Consider the following 21671-nt stretch of genomic DNA (forward strand, 5'->3'; position numbering starts at 1 on the left):
TTCCAGGGTCCTCAGCTACTCCCCTTGCCGCCCCCCACCTGCTTGTGCTCTCTCTTGCACACACTCTCTCTCAAACAAATAAATAACATTTAAAAAATATTTTATTTATTTATTTGACAGAGAGACACAGTGAGAGAGGGAACACAAGCAGGGGCAGTGGCAGAGGGAGAAGCAGGGCTCCCTCAGAGCAGGAAGCCCAGTGCGGGGCTTGATCCAGAATCCTGGGATCATGGCCCGAGCCGAAGGCAGATGCTTAATGACTGAGCGACCCAGGTGCCCCCAATAAATAAAATCTTTAAAAAAAAGACAGCAGATTTATTACAAATGTATACAACCTATATAATGTAAAAGCATTTAGGGGTGGGGCTCCTGAGTGGCTCAGTCAGTTGGGCATCTGACTCTTGACTTCGGCTTGGGCTGTGATCCTAGGGCTGTGGGATCGAGCCCCACCGCAGGCTTTTCCCTCAGAGAGGAGTCTGCTCCCACCCCTCCACTGCCCCTCCCCTGCTCACGCACTGCTGCACTCTCTCGCAAATAAGTAAATTTTTAAAAAAGTGTTTAGGGGGGACGCCTGGGTGGCTCAGTTGGTTAAGCAGCTGCCTTCGGCTCGGGTCATGATCCCAGCATCCTGGGATCGAGTCCCACATCGGGCTCCTTGCTCAGCGGGGAGCCTGCTTCTCCCTCAGCCTCTGCCTGCCATTCTGTCTGCCTGTGCTCGCTCTCTCTCCCTCTCTGATAAATAAATTAAAAAAAAAAAAAAAGTGTTTAGGGGAGGGGCGCCTGGGTGGCTCAGTGGGTTAAGCCTCTGCCTTCAGCTCAGGCCATGATCCCAGGGTCCTGGGACTGAGCCCCTCATCGGGAATCTCTGCTCAGCGGGGAGCCTGCTTCCTCCTCTCTCTCTCTCTGCCTACTTGTGATCTCTGTCAAATGAAAAAAAATAAAAAATTAAAAAAGTGTTTAGGGGATCTTTGTATAAAATCCACTAAAGGGGACATCCACCTAGCTGACCTGACCACCCTAAGTCAGCTGACCCTGACCACCCTAGGTCAGGGTCAACCATTTCTCTTTCCTTATCCTGCCCATACTCATTCCTTCTGGTACCTCTATTTATATTGGGAACAAATCACTTCCTGTTTAGTCTGAGATTCTTTGAGGACTTCCTGTGCAAACAAGTGGCAAAAAAAAGAACAGTGAGAATAAAATGTGCACGAAAGAAGGAACAAGCCCATGTGGGCTGGGGTTGGGCATTATCTGTAAGGAACACCCAAAGGCGAAGACAATCCAGTCTTCACAGACCTGGCTAATTGATTCAGTCAGGAAGACGAATGCAATGGAAATGGATCCTAGAGTCCCAGAGAACCATGCCCTCCACAAGGCCTACCCCTGCCCCTGTCCCGCTCCCCATGAAATCAGCCACACAGTCTCTCAGGTTGCAGGGAGTGACTGCCGCTATCTCTAGGCTCTGACCCAGACTTTTCACCAAAGTAGTAAGGAAAAGCAAATCGATGATTTATGATGTATCTTTACATGAGATAATTTAACCAATCTAGACTCTCTAGACTCGGGCATCTTCTACTTAGAAGAAGTACAACAGAAAGAATTTAAGGGTTGATATCTTAACAGACCTGGGTTTTGAATCCTGAGAGACAAATCTGTGACTCTGGGCAAGTGACTTTGCATCTCGGGACAGCACCTCCTCACAGAGGGGTCTGAGGGTGAAATGTGTGGGACCTGGCTCAGGGCCTAGCAGACAGCAGTCATCCAATAATTTGAGGAAAGAGAGGGGGGACGCTTCTGTTATCACACACTGTCGCAAATGGCTAACCATGAGTCAAGCTATGGTCTCCTTTAAAAATGCCATACAGTTTAAACTATTAGCTCCAGAATCTGAATATACAAGGAAGCCTGTCTGGATTCCAGCGACATTCTTTTTATCAATCTCAATCCTGCAGAATTCGCCTGTCAAAACTAACACAACTGCAGCACCATGATTCAGTAAAACTGATGCTTCCGTAAAACTGATGCTTCCAAATAAACTGTTAAGGGATTTAAAAACGGAACTTTAAGAGAAGCTGCAAGGAAGCAGCTTTTCTAATCACCATTAAGGTCTTCTAACCAGAGTTCTAGTAAACAGATAATAAATTTTGATCTTGTACTTCCTCTACCTTCTCAATACTATGACAAGATGAGGTGTGTTCTAACAATCTAAGTTAGCTAGAAAATTTACCCTCCATCTACTGAGTACTACGCGCCGGACCCCTGCTTACGTTCTTTAGGTTTCATTCTAGAGTCAAAACAGATCTGTACGTGTGGGTTTTAAGAACCCCATTTTACAATGAAGAGGCTGAGTCCTAAAAAAAATTCAGTTACTTGCCCAAGTCAGTTCTGACTCCAAAACCTGTGTTCTGAGTCACTATGATTTGCTGCCTTCCTCTGAAAGTTCCCGGGAGAGGCAGAATGAGTAAATGGATAACGGAATAAATGATTATGAGTACACTGACAACCTGGAGAATTTCTAGGGTAATAAAGACCCACACATAAAATCCCAGGGATCTTTAAGCTGGAAAAGGAAAGAAGAGAGACCTATGCAGTTATTTCAAATAGCTACAGAACTATCCACTGAAAGAAATAATTTTATATGGTTCCAAAGGGTTATGTTGGGAGAGATAAGAGGAGAATACAGATAGGCAATTTTGGCCAATATAAAGAGAAAAAAAAAAAATCCCCAGCTGTTTAAAAAGGAAGGGACTGCTCTGTAAATACTCAAAGCAGAAACCGAATTACCTGCTATACCCATTGTCAAGGAGATCCTGCCATGGAAGTCCACATTGGACAACTGCCCTTATTCCCCTCACCCCAGAGAATCCAAGATCTAGTTCAGTGCCTTTATTTATTCAGCGTACAAAATGCGGGAACGGAGAGTGAGCTGTCGCAACCGCACCAACTCCCCTTGCTAAAGGACATGGATTCTCTCATATTTAAACTGTGATTTACCAAATGTCCAAACACCTCCGAGAAGTAACTGAGGGCTCTATAGGGTGTCACAAAATTTGGATGGGAATTCTTGCACAACTAGTTCTAAACCTTTCCAGTAAGGAAATCAGACGTCGTGGTGCACACGAAGAGGTGGGCCAGATTGCTGATGTAACAAACAACACATCAGGCACCTGAAGGGTTACTGGGCACATGTCAGATGGAAACGTCACTCTTTTGAGTGGCCTGCCAGATGTCTCAGTCCCGGTCAGACATGGGTTGCTCATTATGGAGTCCCTGGGGCACTCAGAGCAGCAGGCCCCTGGAGAGGAGAAAGTAATACCATCCTAATATCAATCTTCTTTTGAGGGCACTCACATAGCAGGCTGAATGGAAAAAGTCATCTAGCCAGAGGAAAGCAAACCCTGAGAATAACTGACACATCTGCAGTTCTCAGTTGAGTTTTACTGGGTCGGAAACAGAAACTGGTGATTAACTAGGAGTGGCCCCGTGCAGGACACTGCTAGGTGCTCTGCACAATTATCTGAAACCTCACCACCATCTTCTAGGTAAGGGTTATCAGCACCAATTTATTGGCAAGAAAATGGGCTCAGAGAGATTCACACCCAGCGCTGAGAGCCAGGACCCAGGGCCTAGTGATCTATGAACACCAAAGCCCCTCTCTGCCCACCATGGGATGCCATGACCAAAACAAAGCGCTGGGTCAGTCTGAGCCACCTTCATCTGTCTGTTGGGATAGATACATTTTTTGAATGAGTGACGAAGTCCATTGTTCTTTACTTCAATTTCCTCAAAAACATGCCTGATTCTTAGGCTTATAATACCCAGGTGGCAAAGGAAACAAAGAAATGAACCAATCGTTTACACCACTGTAGCACTGCGAAGAAACAGTGACAAACTTGCCGCTGGCCCCTTGGCTTCTGAAACAAGGAAAGAGCATCAAGGGAAACTCCCAACTTTGTCGGACTCGGAAAACATCTGTCACCTGCTTGTGGGGTGGTAAGCCCACTCCATGGCCCCTCCGAGTCCACAGAGGCAAGAAAAAGGTTAGGAAGCCAGCCAAAGAATGAGAAGCTTCCATCGGGCTGCAAGATGACTGGGTTCCAGGGCCTGACATGCAGAAGGCACTCATTAAATTTCCTGAATGAAAACAAGTTTCCAATAATGCACAGGGCCAATATTTCTTTATATACTTTTTTAACTTCAGCTAAGATGAGGACGATCTGTGTGTGTACAGAGGCTTTTTCTTCTCCTAACATAGTGTTTGTTGCCCTCCTGAAGACATGAGGAGGTGAGGCTCAGAAGGTCTTATTCATAGCCGACAGTACACCCCAGACTCCCTTTAAGAAAAAAAACAAACAGCGAGGTGATCGATTCCCTACATCACTGTGTGGACACTGAATAAAGGACAGTCATTTATGTACACATACAACTATGTTCCTGCTGGAGTCAGTTCCCAGAGAGCAAGGATCTTAGCATTTCTCTTTTTTAATGAATTATGCCCGAGGTCACACAGCAAACTAGCAGAAGAGCTAATACTGCAACCAAAATCATCTCTCACCCTCAACCAACTTATAATCTAATCAGTTAAGAGATGAGACACATCCCTAGCAAATGAAGCCGATCTAGGTATCAGATGAGTTAACAACTGAGCCACAAAGAAAAAGAGAGTCTCCTAAGACTCCAGTGGGGAGGTCAGCCATTCTTTCTGGATAAAGAACATTCTATCTTCCGTGGGAATAGCAGGTAGTTATTTAGTGACCCTAAGCTGACAACCTCAAATACTCTCCTGGTCTCTATAAAATACCTTCAATACATACAAAATTACTGATCTAGACTTCAGAGTCCAAAAATATGATCACTACAGTTGTACCACCTAGCACAGCCTTTTAAATGCTTGGTAACCCATCTAATGAAGGAAATAAAAAACAGAAAAGAACACAGGCTCTTGGAGTCCTTTTTTTTTTTTTAAGGACAAATGTCAGGGACCTGGGTGGCTCGGTTGGTTAGGTGTCTGCTTTCAAATCAGGTCATGATCCCAGGGTCCTGGGGCTGAGTCCCACATCAGGCTCCCTGCTCAGCAGGGAGTCTGCTTCTCCCTTTACCCTCTCCCCCTGCTCGTGATCTCTCTCTCACTCTCAAATAAATAAATAAAATCTTTTTTTTTTTTTTAAAGATTTTATTTTTTTGACAGAGATAGCAAGAGAGGAAACACAAGCACGGGGAAGCTGGAGAGAGAGAAGCAGGCTCCCTGCTGAGCAGGGAGCCCAATGCCAGGGCTCGATCCCAGGATCCCGGGATCCCGACCTGAGCCGAAGGCAGATGCTTAACAACTGAGCCACCCAGGCACCCCAATAAAATCTTTAAGAAAGGACGAATGCCATATACTGAATGTAGTCTGGAACAGGGACGGTGTCTCTAAATGAGGACAATTTTCCCTCTCTAGAGTGATTTTTAGCAAAGCCCTAGAGAGAGAGAAACACACACACACACACACACACACATACAGGCACACCCGCAGTTTGCCAAGTTGTGTAGTGGGAGACCCTGGACTAAACGTAAGTGGTAGGAGTCAGAAAAACCAAAAGATTCCATACACTACATTACTACAGCTTCCCCACAAAGCACCTTCTTGCATTCTATATCCAACATTCCAGCTTTCTGATTAGCAACAATTCTCTCATAATTTCCAATAGATCTTCAAAAGAACCTTTTCAAATCAAGTTTCTCACTTGTGCCCTAAATGTATGCTTGGTTAACTGGTGCTCCCCCTTCTGGCTCTGCAAAAAAAAAAAAAAAAAAAAGAAGCCCAAATTTAAGAGAAAACCTGATGGCGTTCTTATTCTCACTGGCAAAGCCCGTTACGAAAGCACAGATGCTTACTAGACGTGGGCTCCGTCATGCTGGCAGTCAGTATTATGACCCAGTCACGCACTGTCTTGGAGCATCTTTATTTAGGGATAGAAGAGGAAGTAGCACAAAGTCTCAGCCTTCCTAGCATCCCTAATCCTCTGCCATGATGGAATTAGAAAGACATGTCATCCCCTCACAGGCCCCAAATAAAGTGAGACCACAGCTTTTTTGCTCTAGAAAGGTGCGAAGTCTGGCAAATCTGGGTCACTCCCTGCCGCTGTCTCAGACTGAATAGCCAGTGCGACAGGGGTTAACTAGAAAGGAGGGCCCACCAGTTCTAGGAAAGTTTTTTACACACATCCTGCCTGATCTGACACGTACTGGATTTGGACTTCTCAGAGTTCTATTTCAGTTTTTACCTGCTCGCCTCCTCTCAAATACTGAATCAAATGCATTCAGAAGACCTTTCTCAATGGAAGCAGAAGTGATTCTTCACTGCAGCTGAAATACTCTGCGTTCCTACCAAGATATTTCAGTATCCCTAGGTGGTGGACAAGAACAAGTTGGTTCAGTGATGATCAGAGCAATTCTCTGCTCTTTGAAAAATAGATTTGGGTTGCCTATTGTAGTTTCTTTTTTTTTTTAAGAACAGGTGTGCTATAAGCTAAGGCCCATAGTTAAATACAGTCTATTTTTGTCACCAAAAACACACTACAGCAGCTCTTCAGGCTTAAAATAAAGCGAGAAAATGCGTGACACCAGTTCAAAACAATTTCTCAAAGTTCCAGAGGCTATTTCAGTGTCTCCAAGCCTTTTTTGTACTCTAGTCAACTAGACTCTGAAGCCAGAAACAAACGGCACCAGGCCTTTCTTAGAGGGTAGTGTGGGGAAATGGATTTTTTTTAGATAATAATCACAGTCCTCTGAAATGAAAAACTAACTAGACTGATTGGTCCAAATGTGTGCCTGGCTATTACATACTACTGTCTTCCTTGCAGGCCAGACTCTCAGAGCCCTCTGAAAGTGGAAGTCAGAAGAGCGGCTTCAAAAATCTCCACTCCTCCATCTAGTAACTACACTAATGTGGGTGGTGGCAACGGACAATGCTGGGTACCAGGCCCGGCTCACAGTAAGCACGCAGTACACTGAGAGAAGTGTAAGACCCTTCCCATGGTATTCGCAGCCCTCACTCTCTACAGTAGCCTCTCTAGGTTTCTTTCAAGTGTTCCCCCTACACGGGCTCCAAGTTCCATACTGTTTTCTCAACAGCTCTCCCCACGAAACCACCATCTTCACTGCCTTTGTCCTCCTCACCCCATATGTCTCAGTTCAGATACTGGTTCCGTGAGGACCTTTCCCAGCTACCCTGGTGAGGTTAAAAACCCCTCACTCTACAAGGCCTTAGTAGCCTGCACCTCCGATCTGGCAGTATCCAAAATGCATGTCAACACATGTTTAAAATCCATCATTCCTTTGACGGTACACCGGATGGACACAACCACCACACACACAGTGCTCAGCACAAAGCCAGGTGCACAGGTGCTCAAGAAACCATGTGCACTGAATGCTCCTTTCCAAAATTGAATAGATGAGCATATGTTTTGGGGGCAAAAGTATTTCTTTTAAAAGATAACAATTCTTTCAGGAATCAGAAAATCCAAGGTCAAGTAGGCACCCCCACCCCATTTGTAAGACCATGGCATTTATTTGGCCTTACAGCTCACTGAGTAGGACCAGCCCCTTCCAAAGCACACACTGAGAGTCTTTCCCCTGAGCAGGTTACAAAGAGCTCATATTTCACACCATTCAGCTTGTCTGTCAAAAATGCAACATCCCTCCCTGGGGAGCTAGCAGTCCAATTCCCCAGCTGGTTTTTATTCACACTAGAAACTTTAACTCCGTTCTCGGCCTCACAAAATGAGAGCTGTGTCCACACAAAGCCACAACAACCAGCCGATTCACTGAATCCAATGAAATCAGCCAATTCACTGGGGGGGTAGGGGGGAGACACAAACTGTCAAACTGGTTACTTGGTGCCTTATAGACCAAACAATGCGTGATTGAATTGGTTTGCTTTTCAATAGGTTGTCTTGTCATGTGGTAGCTACAGTGAGTGAAAGATTTTCTTTATCATTCTGTTTTGTCTTTTTTTTTTTTTTTAAACACAAAGATAAGAGCACATCAGATAGAAGGGTGAATAGCCAATAAAGTCTTCTCTTTAAATCCGTGGTCAAACACACTAAATTCAGCAACTCGAGCTACCCAAAAGGCACATTTTGTGGAGCAAGATTCCCCAGGCTGTTTTTTTGGTTTTAAAATGAGACCCTGCCGGTCCTGATCTCATCTTTGCAAACGCATGGTACTGAGAGACAGAGACCATGTGCAACACCAACTCTTTCCAGACAAAGCAGCTATTCATGGGCCCCACTGAAGTGCAATCGTAGATTTTCAATTTCATTCAGCTGAGTGCGGAAGGCTCCCACTATGAGGGTGGGTTGCTAAATGGTTCAGCTGGGAAAAGGACCCAGAATGACAGTCAGCTTTACAGTCTGCACTTTCATTAACAGAAATGAAAGTGATTCCCTCACACTCTGACTCCAGTTTTACAGTAAAGAGCTAATCTAGCAAGTCAGCCAAGGGAGCCGGACAATTTCTCTTTCTCCACATCATACTGGTACCCAGAGCACAGCTTTTTGTTGTTGTTGTTAGGGCTGTTGCTAGGGTAAGTGCCGAGAAAGCTCAGAAACACACAGGGTTAAAACACAAAAGGGAGGGACAATGCTGGACCCCCAGGCCCTCGGCTAGGCCAGACCTGCACTCTCTTCTCCTTGAAGACAACAGGCCCGTTTTTACCTTCAGGCCTTTGCTTCAGTCCTACTCACTACTCACCCCTCAAGCTCTCCTTAAACACCAACACCACCATGCCTACCCCCTGCCCAGGCTGCAGGCCGCTCAGTGTCGCATGTGCATGACCTCACTCCGCTTCTCACAGCTGTCTGAGGAAGGCACCACAGTGTTCTCCCTTTCTGCCCAAGGGATATGGAGAAGGGAATCCTGTACCCCCAGTCCCAGTGAGGGAGCGGAGGAGTTGGAATTGGACTTTAGCCCCTGCCCCAGAACCCGAGTCCCTAATCACTCCACACACTGCACTTGCTCCTTAACCGCCCTGGCCTGGGCCTGGGATTTCTGCTCTGCCCAACACACTGCCCCCTGGGCAGACCACCTGTTTTCGGTAGTTATGCAGATTTTGCTGCCTCAACTGGGAGCTCCGGTCTGGGCAAGAAGGATCTGTGCCATTTCCCCAGTGGTGTCTGGCATGCAGGAGGCACTAAGTGTGCTTTCCATTACCTTCCATTACCAACTGGCTCCCCGCTCACTTCAAATAAATACTGTATTGCTTTGTCATGCCAATAAAAATCAAAGGCCAAATCCCCCACGTAGAGGTTGGCTTGGCATTCTCTGCCCCGTGGTATCTTGCTTTTCCAGTAAAACAAGTGTCAGTCTGCTTTCTTAAGGCAGCAATTTTAATAGGAGGTTCGCCCCAGTGGGAAAGAGAATAAAGGCTCTGCTTATCTGTGCATTAGGATGACAAAGCAGCAACACTCTCTTCAAAGCAGTATTTTCCAAGGCAGGAAAAGACAATTTCACCTTTTACTCACACTTTCCAAAGGATACTCCTGAACTGACTTCTGGCACGCTATTGCTCTTGGGCCAGAGGTAGCATTTTTATTTGACTTGAAGAGGTGTGGCCCACATAACTAACAGAAGGGAAGTCGATCATTTCTTGCGTGCTGACCCAGCAACCCGGGGTAAGGAAGTTCTAGGTTAGGAAGTGGCTCTTTAAAAACATGGACACCAGCTGCTTTCTGCTGAGCCTACCGTGTGTGCTCTTTAAAGCATGGCTTGTCTGGGAATGTGTCTTAAAAGCAGCATCTTCAACAAGTATTAAAAATGTAGCTAGAAGCCAGAAAATCAGTTATAATTCAGTGTGCTATTATGCCGCCCTCCTAATTCCCAGGTGCGCAAACACCCCCACAAATTAAGACTATCAGCATTTAGATAAGCTATTCTGGTAACAGTCTTCATCAGGAGTGGAGGAAGAGAAGAAAGTCAAAACGTTCAAAATGTTTGGATTCCGGTATCGTTAAACAGGGGAGCTCTGAGGAAATACAGGGGGCAGGTGAGGCTACTTTCTGACTTCCTAAGTAAGAACTGTTTTCCATGGGTCTACCCACTACTAACCCTCGCAGAACAAAATACTAAAGGCAGGTGAAGGAATCCAAGTGGAAAAACAAAACAATGGGAAATCAAATGCCTATAATATTTACTAATGTTCAATTCAGAGGGGTAGAGGAACAGAACACAGAATGATACTGCCCTGACCTCTCTGAAACTACACTGGTAAGAAAATTCTGGAAGCTCCAGCCAACAGTGATTGGGGAGCACCATGGATGCTCTCAGGGAACACAGAGTGAATACATTCTTCTTGGGAGGCCATGGCACCATGTTCCTCCATCTCCTTACTGGTTAAGGAGTAACTTACTCCTCCTTCCTCCTTACTTAACCAGTAAGAGCTGGAGAACTAGCCTTCAGGTGATCTTTTACAACAGAATTGTCAAATTCTTAAAACAGCCTGGACTCCAGATCCTTCTGATTTAGTGTATCTTGTAATAACGCAAACTTTTGGCAAGCTTTCTTCCAAAGATCCCTGACATGTTTTCAGACAAGTCACAGACAAGTTCTCTGCTGTTTCCTGGTCAGGAGAGAATGAAAAGTTTTCAATGCAGAGAAATCATTCTGTGTAACCCAACGCTGGTTGTGGGCTAGCACATAACACGTATTCCTGTTGTCGGGTCTCACCAAGATGTTTTTCTCTGAAAAACAAAGTATTTCCCCCTAATCTAAAAAGGCGGGAGGTGGGGGCACCTGGGTGGCTCAGTGGGTTAAGCCTCGGCCTTCAGCTCAGGTCATGATCTCAGGGTCCTGGGATCGAGTCCCACATCGGGCTCTCTGCTCCGCAGGGAGCCTGCTTCCTCCTCTCTCTCTCTCTGCTTGCCTCTCTGCCCACTTGTGATCTCTCTCTGGCAAATAAATAAAATCTTAAAAAGGCGGAAGGGACACCTGGGTGGCTCAGTTGTTAAGCATCTGCCTTCAGCTCAGGTCATGATCCAGGGTCCTAGGATCGAGTCCCACATTGGGCTCCCTGCTCGGCCAGAAGCCTGCTTCTCCCTCTCCCACCTCCCCTGCTTGTGTTCCCTCTCTTGCTGTCTCTGTCAAAATAAACAAACAAAATATTTAAAAAAATAAAATAAAAAAGGGGGGAAAAAAGAAACAGTTAGGAAATACCTGTTCTGTCTCAAAGGCTAAGCCCAAGGCAACAGGGCACTGTACTCTGTACGCTGCGATTCTACACAAGATAAAGAGGTTTTCTCTGCTGCTGCATTTGGGACTGTTCCCCCTACATCTGACGGCAGGTCTGACATGCATATGTGCGGTTTACTTTCTGCCCATCCTGCTTTGGTTGGTCCCTAAATATAATCTGAAGCCATCACTGACAGCAGCAGCATCTCACTCAAAGTAATGCAGCTGGAGGGCACTCCAATTTTACAAATAGGGGACACGTTTATTATATTGTGTGTGTGTGTAGGGGTAGACAGGTTTATAACTCGCACTGGCAAGATTCTTAATTTTCATTTACTTACCTAAGACCCTTCACTGATTTGTGTGCAAATAAAATCATCATCCAATTTTTCCTAATCTAAAATGGCAGCAACCTGGGCCGCCTAGGGGGCTCAAGTCAGTTAAGCGTCTGCTTTCGGCTCGGGTCATGGTCTCAGGGCTTCAGGATGGAGCCCCGTGTCAGGCTCCCTGCTCAGCGGGGAGCCTGCTTCTCCCTCTTCCTCTGCCCCTACCCCCAACACCCTGTTTGTGCTCTCTCTCAAATAAATAAAATCTTAAAAAAAGAAAAAGAGGGGCACCTGGTGGCTCAGTGGGTTAAGCCACTGCCTTCGGCTCAGGTCATGATCGAGCCCTGCATCAGGCTCTCTGCTCAGCGGGGAGCCTGCTTCCCCCACCCTCTCTCTGCCTAATTGTGATCTCTGTCAAATAAATAAATAAAATCTTAAAAAAAAAAAGAAGAAAAAAAGAAAAGAAAATGCAGCAACCTTTACAGGTCAGTGAGAGGAAGAAGGAGCTTTTATGAGTCGTATGGGTGAATGTTTACTTAGCAGTTGGAGACTGAAGCTCCAATTTTAGATTCTGGTGTTTGCGTAAAGAAAGAACAAGCATGTCGTCACCAGCCTGGCTACTTGTCAGGATACCGGCAAGCTCTACACGACCTGCTCACTTTGGTAATTACCTAACTATTGTTTTGGACAAAGACAACTCAAACTCAAGCTGTGTGTCTAAGGTCCTCACTACTTGCGAGCTGCTAGGAGTAGCAATCTGAGACACTGCTTATTTCATGCTAAGTCAGGGAGTAAATACACACAGAGACCAATTTCTTTTTTACCAGAATAAGCTGTCCTTGAAAAATCATCACCATCATCCGTCAGCTCTCACTGAGACACTGTGTGAACCACTGCCGTGACTCATGCTTCAACTGGTGTCTTACCTTAGTGTTCCTCCTCAGACTGCGAAGAATATTCCTCCGCCTTGGATCTTCGTCTGTCTCATAGGGAATGACGGCATTGTCCCCTTTATAACCTTGAGATGCCTGATCCTCCTCTTTCTTCCGGATGGGCCCCAGCTCGTCGTCGCTCCCCACACTGAAGCTCGTCCGGTAACGGGCAAACCTCCCCAGCCGGCTGCATCTCGCCCTGTACAGCACGGGCTTGCTCACAACGGAGACCTTGCGGCCACGCTCCAGAGAGCTGGTGTCCATTTCACTGTCGGAGCCATTGCCACTGCCGTTGGACTGGGCTTTGTTGATATTCCGAATGGTGATGATTTTGCCTTGGGTGCTGTCATGGGGCACTGAGTATATGTTTTCTTCTTCATTCCTTGGCTTGACCACAGCATCCATGGGTTCGGCGTAATCAGAAGGATCAAACCCATCTGGAGGTAGCCAGGTGCTAGAGGACACAGACTTCCTCTGTCCATCTCTATGGCCTTGGTCTAAATAAGACAGATCCCCCTTTGTGATATCAAAATGCACGGGAGGCTTTGGCTTGACAGGTGGAGGTACTTTGTTGTTCAGTTTACTCTCAAAATTACTCATGATGAAAGACAGCCCATCATTTCCCTCCAGTTCCATAGAGAGCTTAGAGTGGTCTTTGGACAGAGAGGGCAGTGATGTGTCTTCTCGAAACATGCTATAAGAAGAGGGCTCGATATCCTCTTCCGAATCCTGCAGGTTTGAGTTGCAGAGCGGAGAGCCCGCTCGGGGGGAGTTAAACACCTCTTCCGTGGTGCTACAGGCCTCGGCAGCGTTATCGTACATGTGAGTAGCCTCGATTATGTTCTTTTTATCCACCACATCTTTAAAAAATGGGTGGAAGAGCTCAAGTTTATGCTGGGGTTGGCTACAGGGGATGCTTGTGAACCTTCCATCAATTTCTTGAGCAATCTCCTCTCCCTCACTCAGCTGTTCCCGACTTAAGTCATTGTCCAGGACATCTCCAGTGCCATCAGCAAGTGCGACCAGCTGAATGGGGATAATATCCTGCACTTCACAAAGAAAGGCACGTAACATAGCCAAGGAGGCCTTACGTTTGGCTGAATAAAAAACAATGTACCCATGGACCAACCGGCTTTTTCTGATGCTAAATGAGGAATGGTACGAAAGAACAGACAGTTCGATGCGTTTCTTGTGGAGTCCGATTGGTAGTTCAAGTAAAACAGAGTTGTTGCTTCCACAATGGGAAGACTTACAAGTTTGGGACTGAAGGACAGGAAAGAGTATGTCATCTGCACTGAAAGGGTCTCCACACATCAGACACATGACAATTCGCAGATCGACGTCAGCCAGATCTTTGATGCTCGCAGTAGAACTGACCAGGTTTAAGTTACGCTTGGAGTCCAGGAGTCCTTTCAAAACTTGACTGATTTGCTTTTCATTAATGTTGCGTCCATAACCAATGCCAGCAGAAGCAGGGTCGAGAAAGACACACTGCAGTTTGCTGGCAATCTGCTGACCTTGTTGTATTAAGCTATGCAGGGTCTCTCCACTGGTATCTCCTCTCTTATTAACCAAGATTAGTGTCAGGGGGAGATGGACTAAATGATTATCTCGCCTGCCGAGCGTGGACTCTCTACTCTTCTCTATACTCTCCACCACATAGGACAGCGATTCCTTTGAATTGTAAAGGCAGAGACAGCCATGGGGCTGAAATGTTGGTGTCTGGAAAGAGTTCACAGGAAGTCTGACATTCCCTTCTATCGGCCTCAGGGAAAGCTCATACATTTTACCATCTATCACATACTTGTCATCATTTGTACAGAGAGCTCGAATCTCATTGGCCAACTCACGTGCGAGGCCATCTTTGCCCAAGATAACCAAGTTGATCCTATCAATGTTGGGGTCAGAGAGTGAATTTTTCTGATTCCGGTCAGATGGCCGGATAAACCGAGAACAAATCAAATGCTCGATCTTCGCATCGACACAGGCTGGGCAGCTAGGGCACGTTTCCTTGGTTGGGTGATACACAAAATGAATATGCTTCAGGATAAGGGCATCGCGCTCTGCTTGGAGCTTCTGTAATGCTTTAAATCGCTGTTCCTCCCCCAGAACATCCTGAATGACACCCATCTTCTCCTTGCTGGGCTTAGCATCCAGCTCCAGCTCATAAAACAATTCTGAATATTCCAAAAGCAGCTCCTGAAACTCTTCCTTTGCTTTGTCTATAATTTGCTTTTGGTGTTTGCCATAAATATCCATGTATACAGATTCTTCCAGCCACTGGTAGAAATCTTCATTCATAATAAAACTACGGGCCTCTTCCCAAGGCTTTCCAGGAGTTATGAAGGGAGAGGTCTCCAGGTTTTCTTTAAATGCCCTTCTCATCTCAGCTCTTTTCCTCTCGTTCCGCAGCTTCTCTAAGTGGGCCTCATACAGCTGCTCGGCAGGGACAGTATCCATCAAGTCAAAGGGAATCCGTTCATTCTCCATGTTGTCAATGTGACTGGTGGCATCCCACGGTGTCTCCTCAAGCACAACAAACCACTTGAGGAATTCTGGCTTGGTCTCCAAGAGCTTTTTGGTTTTTATGCAGCTTAGGTGGTCGATTTCATCTAGATTGGGTATAAGAGCTTCAAAAGCTAACGGCAGGGCTGCCAGGTACAGCTTTCTCCTGCGCTCAATGTGCTCATGCTTGAGGCGGTGGATGTGCTGGAGAAACAGCTTCTTGGCTTTCTGAGTCCCTTCCAGGTAGACATAGTCCTGGTACTCGGGAGAGGCCTGCATCTTTCGGCTGACGCTCAGCCAGTTCTCATTATGGTTCTTCACAATACGACTCACCAGCCACTCATACTTGTCTTTTGCCGTAGCTATTTGCTGACTCTGCTGCTTGAGAGCCTCAAAATAAGGAATGATTTTCGTCTTTCCCCGACTTTTGTCAATGAGTTGCACTAAGGTGCTAAAAGCCAAGTCCACATTTACATTGGATCTTGCGGAGGTCTCCACGACCTGGAGGTTCTTTTTGCTTAAGGCAAAAGTATGTGCATCTCTAATGTACCGCTCAACACCCTCATCACACTTTGTCAAGACCACCACTATGGGCTTTTTTGTTTTTGCAAGCTGATTGTAGAGATTGGATACAAACTTGAGCTGGTCATCAAAGTTCCTATTCATGCCCCTGCTAACGTCAATACCAAGAAGAAAACCATCAATCAGCAGCTTTCCATCTGGCATCTGTTTCTGCTCAAAGTCCTGCTCCAGCCCCAGCTGGTCAGTGCAAAAGTACATGAGTTTTTCAGCTGATGCGAGCTTGGTTGCTGCCGCTCTCTTGATATAGGGCTGCAGGGCCGTGCTTCGATGAGGTTGAAAAGTCTGATCATCGATGAACTCAGTCTGCTCCACAATGTGCATCTTACATTCCACACAATCCTCCAAGGAACGGCTAACTTCTCCCCAGTAGAGAAAGTGGTCATTATTGACCACTCGCCCACCAAAGTCACTGGTGCTGAGGACGGAGGTATGGTCCAAGTGAAACTCATCAGCACTTGGGCGCACGAAGCGGTTGCACAGACAAGACTTCCCAATGCCACACTGGCCCTTCTCCTTCTCGGTCCCAGACAATCCCACCACACTGATGTTGTAGGTGGGAATGCGGACATCTTGCTTTCTTGCCATCATCATCGTCGAAACATCCTGCCACAATCAGCCACTTCCAAGATCAGATTAGTGTTTTCCAATGGACCTGATGGCTGCCCCACATTATCAGTGGGTGCCAGCTGCCCATGCAGCAAGACTGTCAGGTCCCATAGTGTTTGTATACCAGTGCGAGGTCAGTTTTCACCACTTCTCATCGCCAAATAGTAAACATTTCTTCCTAGATGGGGGAGACAAAAAGAAAACCCATCAGCACCGTAATTATAGAACCCAATTTTAATCACCGACCTACAGCAAAAGCCAGTTTTCTTGTTCAACAGATATTTAGAGTAAACCTGCCAGTAAATCTGCCAGGCCTTATGCTGAGAGAAGATGTAAGAGTACCACTGACATCTCTGTGCCCTCAGGAGGTACAATACATCTAACAGAGGAAGACATACAGGCAAGCAGGGTGCTGAGTGCTCAAACAAGGGTCTGAGGGCTCCTCCGATAAGTGACTGATTCAAGGGCTAGAGCAGAGTTGGTACAAGATGAGCCTGGAACATCCTATTATGCAAGAAAGGAAAGAAGTCCTAGAAAAAATGACAGGGCCCCTCACAAAGACACAGGAGCCAGCTAGAAGGTCTCCCACTGGAAAAATCTGGCACAATTTGAGCACAAAAATCATTAAATACAGTAACGAATTATAACTCAGCACAAAACAGGAACTGGAGTTCATACTACTGGAACAGAAAAAAATCATCACTTGATACTAAGGGTATTTGCACAGAATTGAGGTGTCTCCTGATACGCCACTTAACAGTTGCAAAGGGGGGGGGGCACCTAGTGGCTCGTTAAGCATCTGCCTGCAGGTCATGATATCACAGTCCTGGGATCGAGCTCCCACGTCGGGCTTCTCCCTCTCCCATTCCCCTTGCTTGTGCTCCCTCTCTCACTGTGTCTCTCTCTGTCAAATAAATAAATAAAATCTTAAAAAAAAAAAAAAAACAGTTGCAAAGGGAAGAGGAACAAAAGAAAAAAAACCCACAATTATACAATAGAGATACCAGGTTAACACTGTGGGTTATGAAAAATATCACCACCAAAGAGGGACAGAAGTATCCTGTGGGGGGTGCAGGGGTGGCTCAGTGGGTTAAGCTCAGGTCATGGTCTCAGGGTCCTGGGATTGAGGCACTCTGCTCAGCGGGGAGCCTGCTTCCCTTCCTCTCTCTCTCCACCTGCCTCTCTGCCTACTTGTGATCTTTGTCTGTCAAATAAATAAAATCTTAAAAAAAAAAAAAAAAAAAGGTGTGAGTATGGAGTAGTTTCCCTGACAAGGACATAAGCTCTGTCCTCATCTTATGACACAGTGCTTGACACAAATATTAACTGAAGGAATGAGTAAGTGAGTATCTATGAGAGAATATTACAGAATTCCCAAATCCAGCCTTTGATTGAGGAAAGCCTTTCTGGAAGAAGCTCCACCTCAGGAAAAACCTCAAGTAGGGGAAGGCAACATGGAAACGCCTCTCTGGAGAAGAAAGCATGGTCCCTCAGGTGTGTGGGGGGCAGAGGTGGGTAAGAGTGTTGGCAAGTACACAGAGATCAGGTTAAGCCACTCTCAAAGAGTTTGGATTCTTTCCCAAAGGCTAGGAGAACCACAGAACATGGCTGAAAAGTGGCACCTTAAAAGACCTAAAGTTTGGGGCACCTGGGTGGCTCAGGTGGTTAAGTGCCTGTGTCTGGCTCAGGTCATAGTCCCAGGGTCCTGGGATTGAGCCCTGCGCTGGGCTCCCAGCTCAGTGGGGAGTCTGCTTCTCCCTTTCTTCCTCCCCTCACTCGTTCCCTCTCTCGTTTGCTCTCTATCTCAAATAAATAAGTAAGATAAAATAAAAAATAAAGGACCTAAAGTGTAAAGGGCTGAAGTAACGAAATATTACAATAATGCCTTACAATGTCTTTAGCAACTTCCTGGTCGACACAAGTAAAACATGTAGGCTTTGGCTGTCTCTACATCAGTGGTCTTCTAGAAACTACTGTTTATACTGCACTGCTGTCTACTGACACATGCAAATATGACCATGCAACTGCCAAGCCTGTAGTCAAATGAAGTCTCCTGAGATAACTCAGAATTCAAAATTAAGGAGAACAATTTTCTTTTCAATCTCAGTCATGCCCGACAGGAACCCAGCATTTCCACAACCTTAGTGTTTTTGTGAGCCTGTCTCCTTAAAAAACGCCTCAGGAAGTCAGACCTCCATACATTATTCTAAGAAGATGGGGAGATGAATAGAACAAGAAAGTTGTCCCCTATGACGATAGCCTCAAAAGGTCGCAGACCTTTCCCAAACATCCCTATCTTCCTTTGATAATCCAGAAAGCCAAAACCTCCGAAGAAACAAAATGTGGCTAGATGCGTTAAGTACAAATTGTCTGATCATTTTCAAAAGAGAAATCTCATTGATTATAAGCAATCACCTCCAGATAACCTAATGGCAGGCTCCTAAAGTTCCAGACTTCAAGCTGGGGAACAAGCAAGCCTCTGGGTGAAAGAGAAAAAAAACAAACCTTTCCCAACCTCCACTTCCCTAGGTGATTACTTACTTAGGTAAAATTATAAGATGCTTACATACATCCTTTGAAATATCCAAATAGCAAAGATTTGTACAAAATCAAAATGTTTTGCATGTTACTTATAGTATGCATACACAGTTTTGTTTCAGCCCCCAAGGAGACTCAGGTTTAACAAAGCCCCCCCCCCCAAAGGAATGTTGACGGAAGTTTAAGTCAAGTGTGCTCCCACAACAGAGCCCTTCTCCACCAACTCCCCAACCCGGGGTCTGGCAGGACTCAAGGCCACCTACTTGACCAATCTTAAAATGATTATTTTATAGATTATTTATTTATTTATTTGATAGACAAGAGAGAGATCACAAGTAGGCAGAGAGGCAGGCAGAGAGAGAGGGGGAAGCAGGCTCTCTGCTGAGCAAAGAGCCCGACGTGGGGCTCGATCCCAGGACCCTGAGATCATGACCTGAGCTGAAGGCAGAGGCTTAAACCACTGAGCCACCCAGGCGCCCCCTTAAAATGCAACTTGGTAACACGGGTCCCACTTCCAATGACTGCTGCACGCAGCTGCCAAATCGTCCCACCTCTTCTCTGTAAAGTGGGTCGAATTATCTCTTCACAGAAATCTCAGGTAAATAAAACACCAACAACCCACTCTTCAAAATCAAGAAATAAAGATAGCAGCTCAACTATGAACTTAGCTAAAATGTATTCTCCACTCAACCCCTTGTTCCCCCAATTTTTAAAAATATTTTTAAAAACTTTTTTTCAAGGGTGCCTGGGTGGCTCAGTGGGTTAAGCCTCTGCCTTCAGCTCAGGGTCCTGGGATCAAGCCCCATGTCAGGCTTTCTGCTCCGAAGGGAGCCTGCTTCTCCCTCTCTCTCTCTGCCTGACTCTCTGCCTACTTGTGATCTCTGACAAGTAAATAAATAAAATCTTGGAAAAAAAATTTTTTTTCCAAGATTTTATTTATTTGAGAGAGAGAGGGAAAGCAAGCATATGCATATAAACAGCGTGGAGGGCAGAGGGAGAAGCAGGCTCCCCGCTGAGCAGGAAGCCCTACGTGGGCCTCTGGGCCTCGATCCCAGGACCCCAGGATCATGACCTGAGCCAGACAACTTACTGAGCCCCCCAGCTCCCCAGCCTCCAGTTTTTTAAATGCATGGAATTCTGGGTAGCCCATTCAAGTCAAAGTCTCAGCAGTCTGAAGGGCGTTGAAGAGAAGGAAGCAACACTCTTAACTCTCAAGAATGAGATAAACTAATAAACTAAAAAAGCTACCAAAAAATGAGAATTAGCCGGCATGGGAATGGTTAATTTGGGGACACCTGGTAACTTTCCACTTGTTAGAAACCTAATCGGTTCCCTGGTACAAATACACTCTTCTTACATGCCTGTCTTTGATGTCTGGATAATGCAGTTTTACTAGTTCCTCAATTGGACTGAATTACACGGTAAACAAAGACTGTTATAAATCTGAAAACACTGCAAACACTTGGTTTAAAGGAAATAACCCTAAGTGCTTGGTCACAAACATGTTCAACTTTTCTAAGAGGTGGATTAAAAAAAATAGCTGAGTCACTAAATTTAATGATCTTAAGGCCACAAAGAAAGAGAAAATAGAAGACAAGGCATGTCCAAGACTTCATAAAATCTTTAGTTTCAATCTGACAGGAATTGATGTTCTTAGTGGGCAACAAAGCTATTTAAACAGCAAAATCTGAATGTCCATTCTGATAATTTGCCAATATTAGTCCTTTTAAAACTGAAGAGTTACAGTGGAGGGGGAAAAGGACTCTGTAAACAGTCACTACTTTTATCTTTGAGCTCTTCAGAGCTAGTTTTATTAGAAAAACTAAGCCCCAACATTTAGTAGTTTTACACCACAAGTGAACTCCCTCAGAAAACACTTCAGGAGTACCTTCACTCGTTACAAATATATGCTGCACTTACTACAACACAATGCCAACAGCTGAGAGCTTTTTCAGAACCTGTCACTAGGCTTCCAGAGCTGTTTATTTGACTTGCTTAACCACCATACCAGCTCCCCAAAGAGTGGCTCAACTGGAAGGTACAAGGGTGTTTTCTTTTTTAACACCTCTCCAAAACCCAGGGCAACATTCCCAAGATAGTACACATTTCACAGGACACAGACATGCCACTGTGACCCAACATTACTATGACTGCCAACAGCCCCATCAGGGGGTCTCACCCTCCCACCCCATCCCCACACTCCCAAGAGGAAATGTTTCTCGGCTCTGTGATCTGGAATGTCCCATAAGACACAGATCCCCCACTATTACCCATAACCAAAACTACCGTCTCTACCTCTGAGAATAGTCGACAAATTCTGAAAACGCATTTAGTTTCAAACAACCATGTACAGAATACCACCAAACAAGCAATACTACATTATATAATAATAAAGGAAATAATTTCATAGGGAGCTGCTAGCAAAAAGGAAATAAAATACTTGTCACCATAATTTTTCTTAATCCCAACAGAGGAAGAGAATGGAAACATGCATTCTAACTAACAAAGCAAAGAGCATTTTCTAAACCTCCTTAATACCTCATACTTCTCAACACCTTAAATTTCTGAATGAGTTTTCAAAGCTATGAGTTACCATCAGCAGCTGGTTAAAATGTTTGCATTAAGCAAATACATGATAAGACTCCTACCCATAGGAGAGAGGAAGAGCAAAAGGAGGGGATCTAACTGGGAAACATCTTCCCTATAAGAAAGACTCCGAAAGGAGAATTTTCTAGTGGAATAGATTTTTCCAAATGAACCAGAAGGATGGAATATGAAAACTCCAGTAAGAAGAAAACACAAATCTATGGTCTACTGAACCCCTGAACTTGAACAAGATAGTTTTTCAAAACCACAATGAGATATCACATCATACCTGTCAGAATGACTGAAATAAAAAATGTAAGAAACAACAAGTGTTGTTGAGGATATGGAGAAAAAGGAACCCTCTTGCACTGTTGGTGGGAATGCAATC

At 45.3% G+C, this 21671-nt stretch overlaps 1 protein-coding gene across 1 annotated transcript in view; it reads right to left on the reverse strand.

Moving 5' to 3' along the window:
• ARHGAP35 (Rho GTPase activating protein 35) overlaps positions 1-21671 on the reverse strand; it is a 125450-nt gene that overhangs the window by 62108 nt on the left and 41671 nt on the right. The window contains exon 2 of the mRNA XM_044257044.1: positions 12461-16337. Coding sequence (XP_044112979.1) covers positions 12461-16144 — 3684 coding nt within the window. The 5' untranslated portion in view covers positions 16145-16337. The remainder of the gene's footprint in view (positions 1-12460; positions 16338-21671) is intronic.

The sequence above is a fragment of the Neovison vison genome, chromosome 7, assembly GCF_020171115.1.
Source record: "Neovison vison isolate M4711 chromosome 7, ASM_NN_V1, whole genome shotgun sequence".
NCBI lineage: Eukaryota > Metazoa > Chordata > Mammalia > Carnivora > Mustelidae > Neogale > Neogale vison.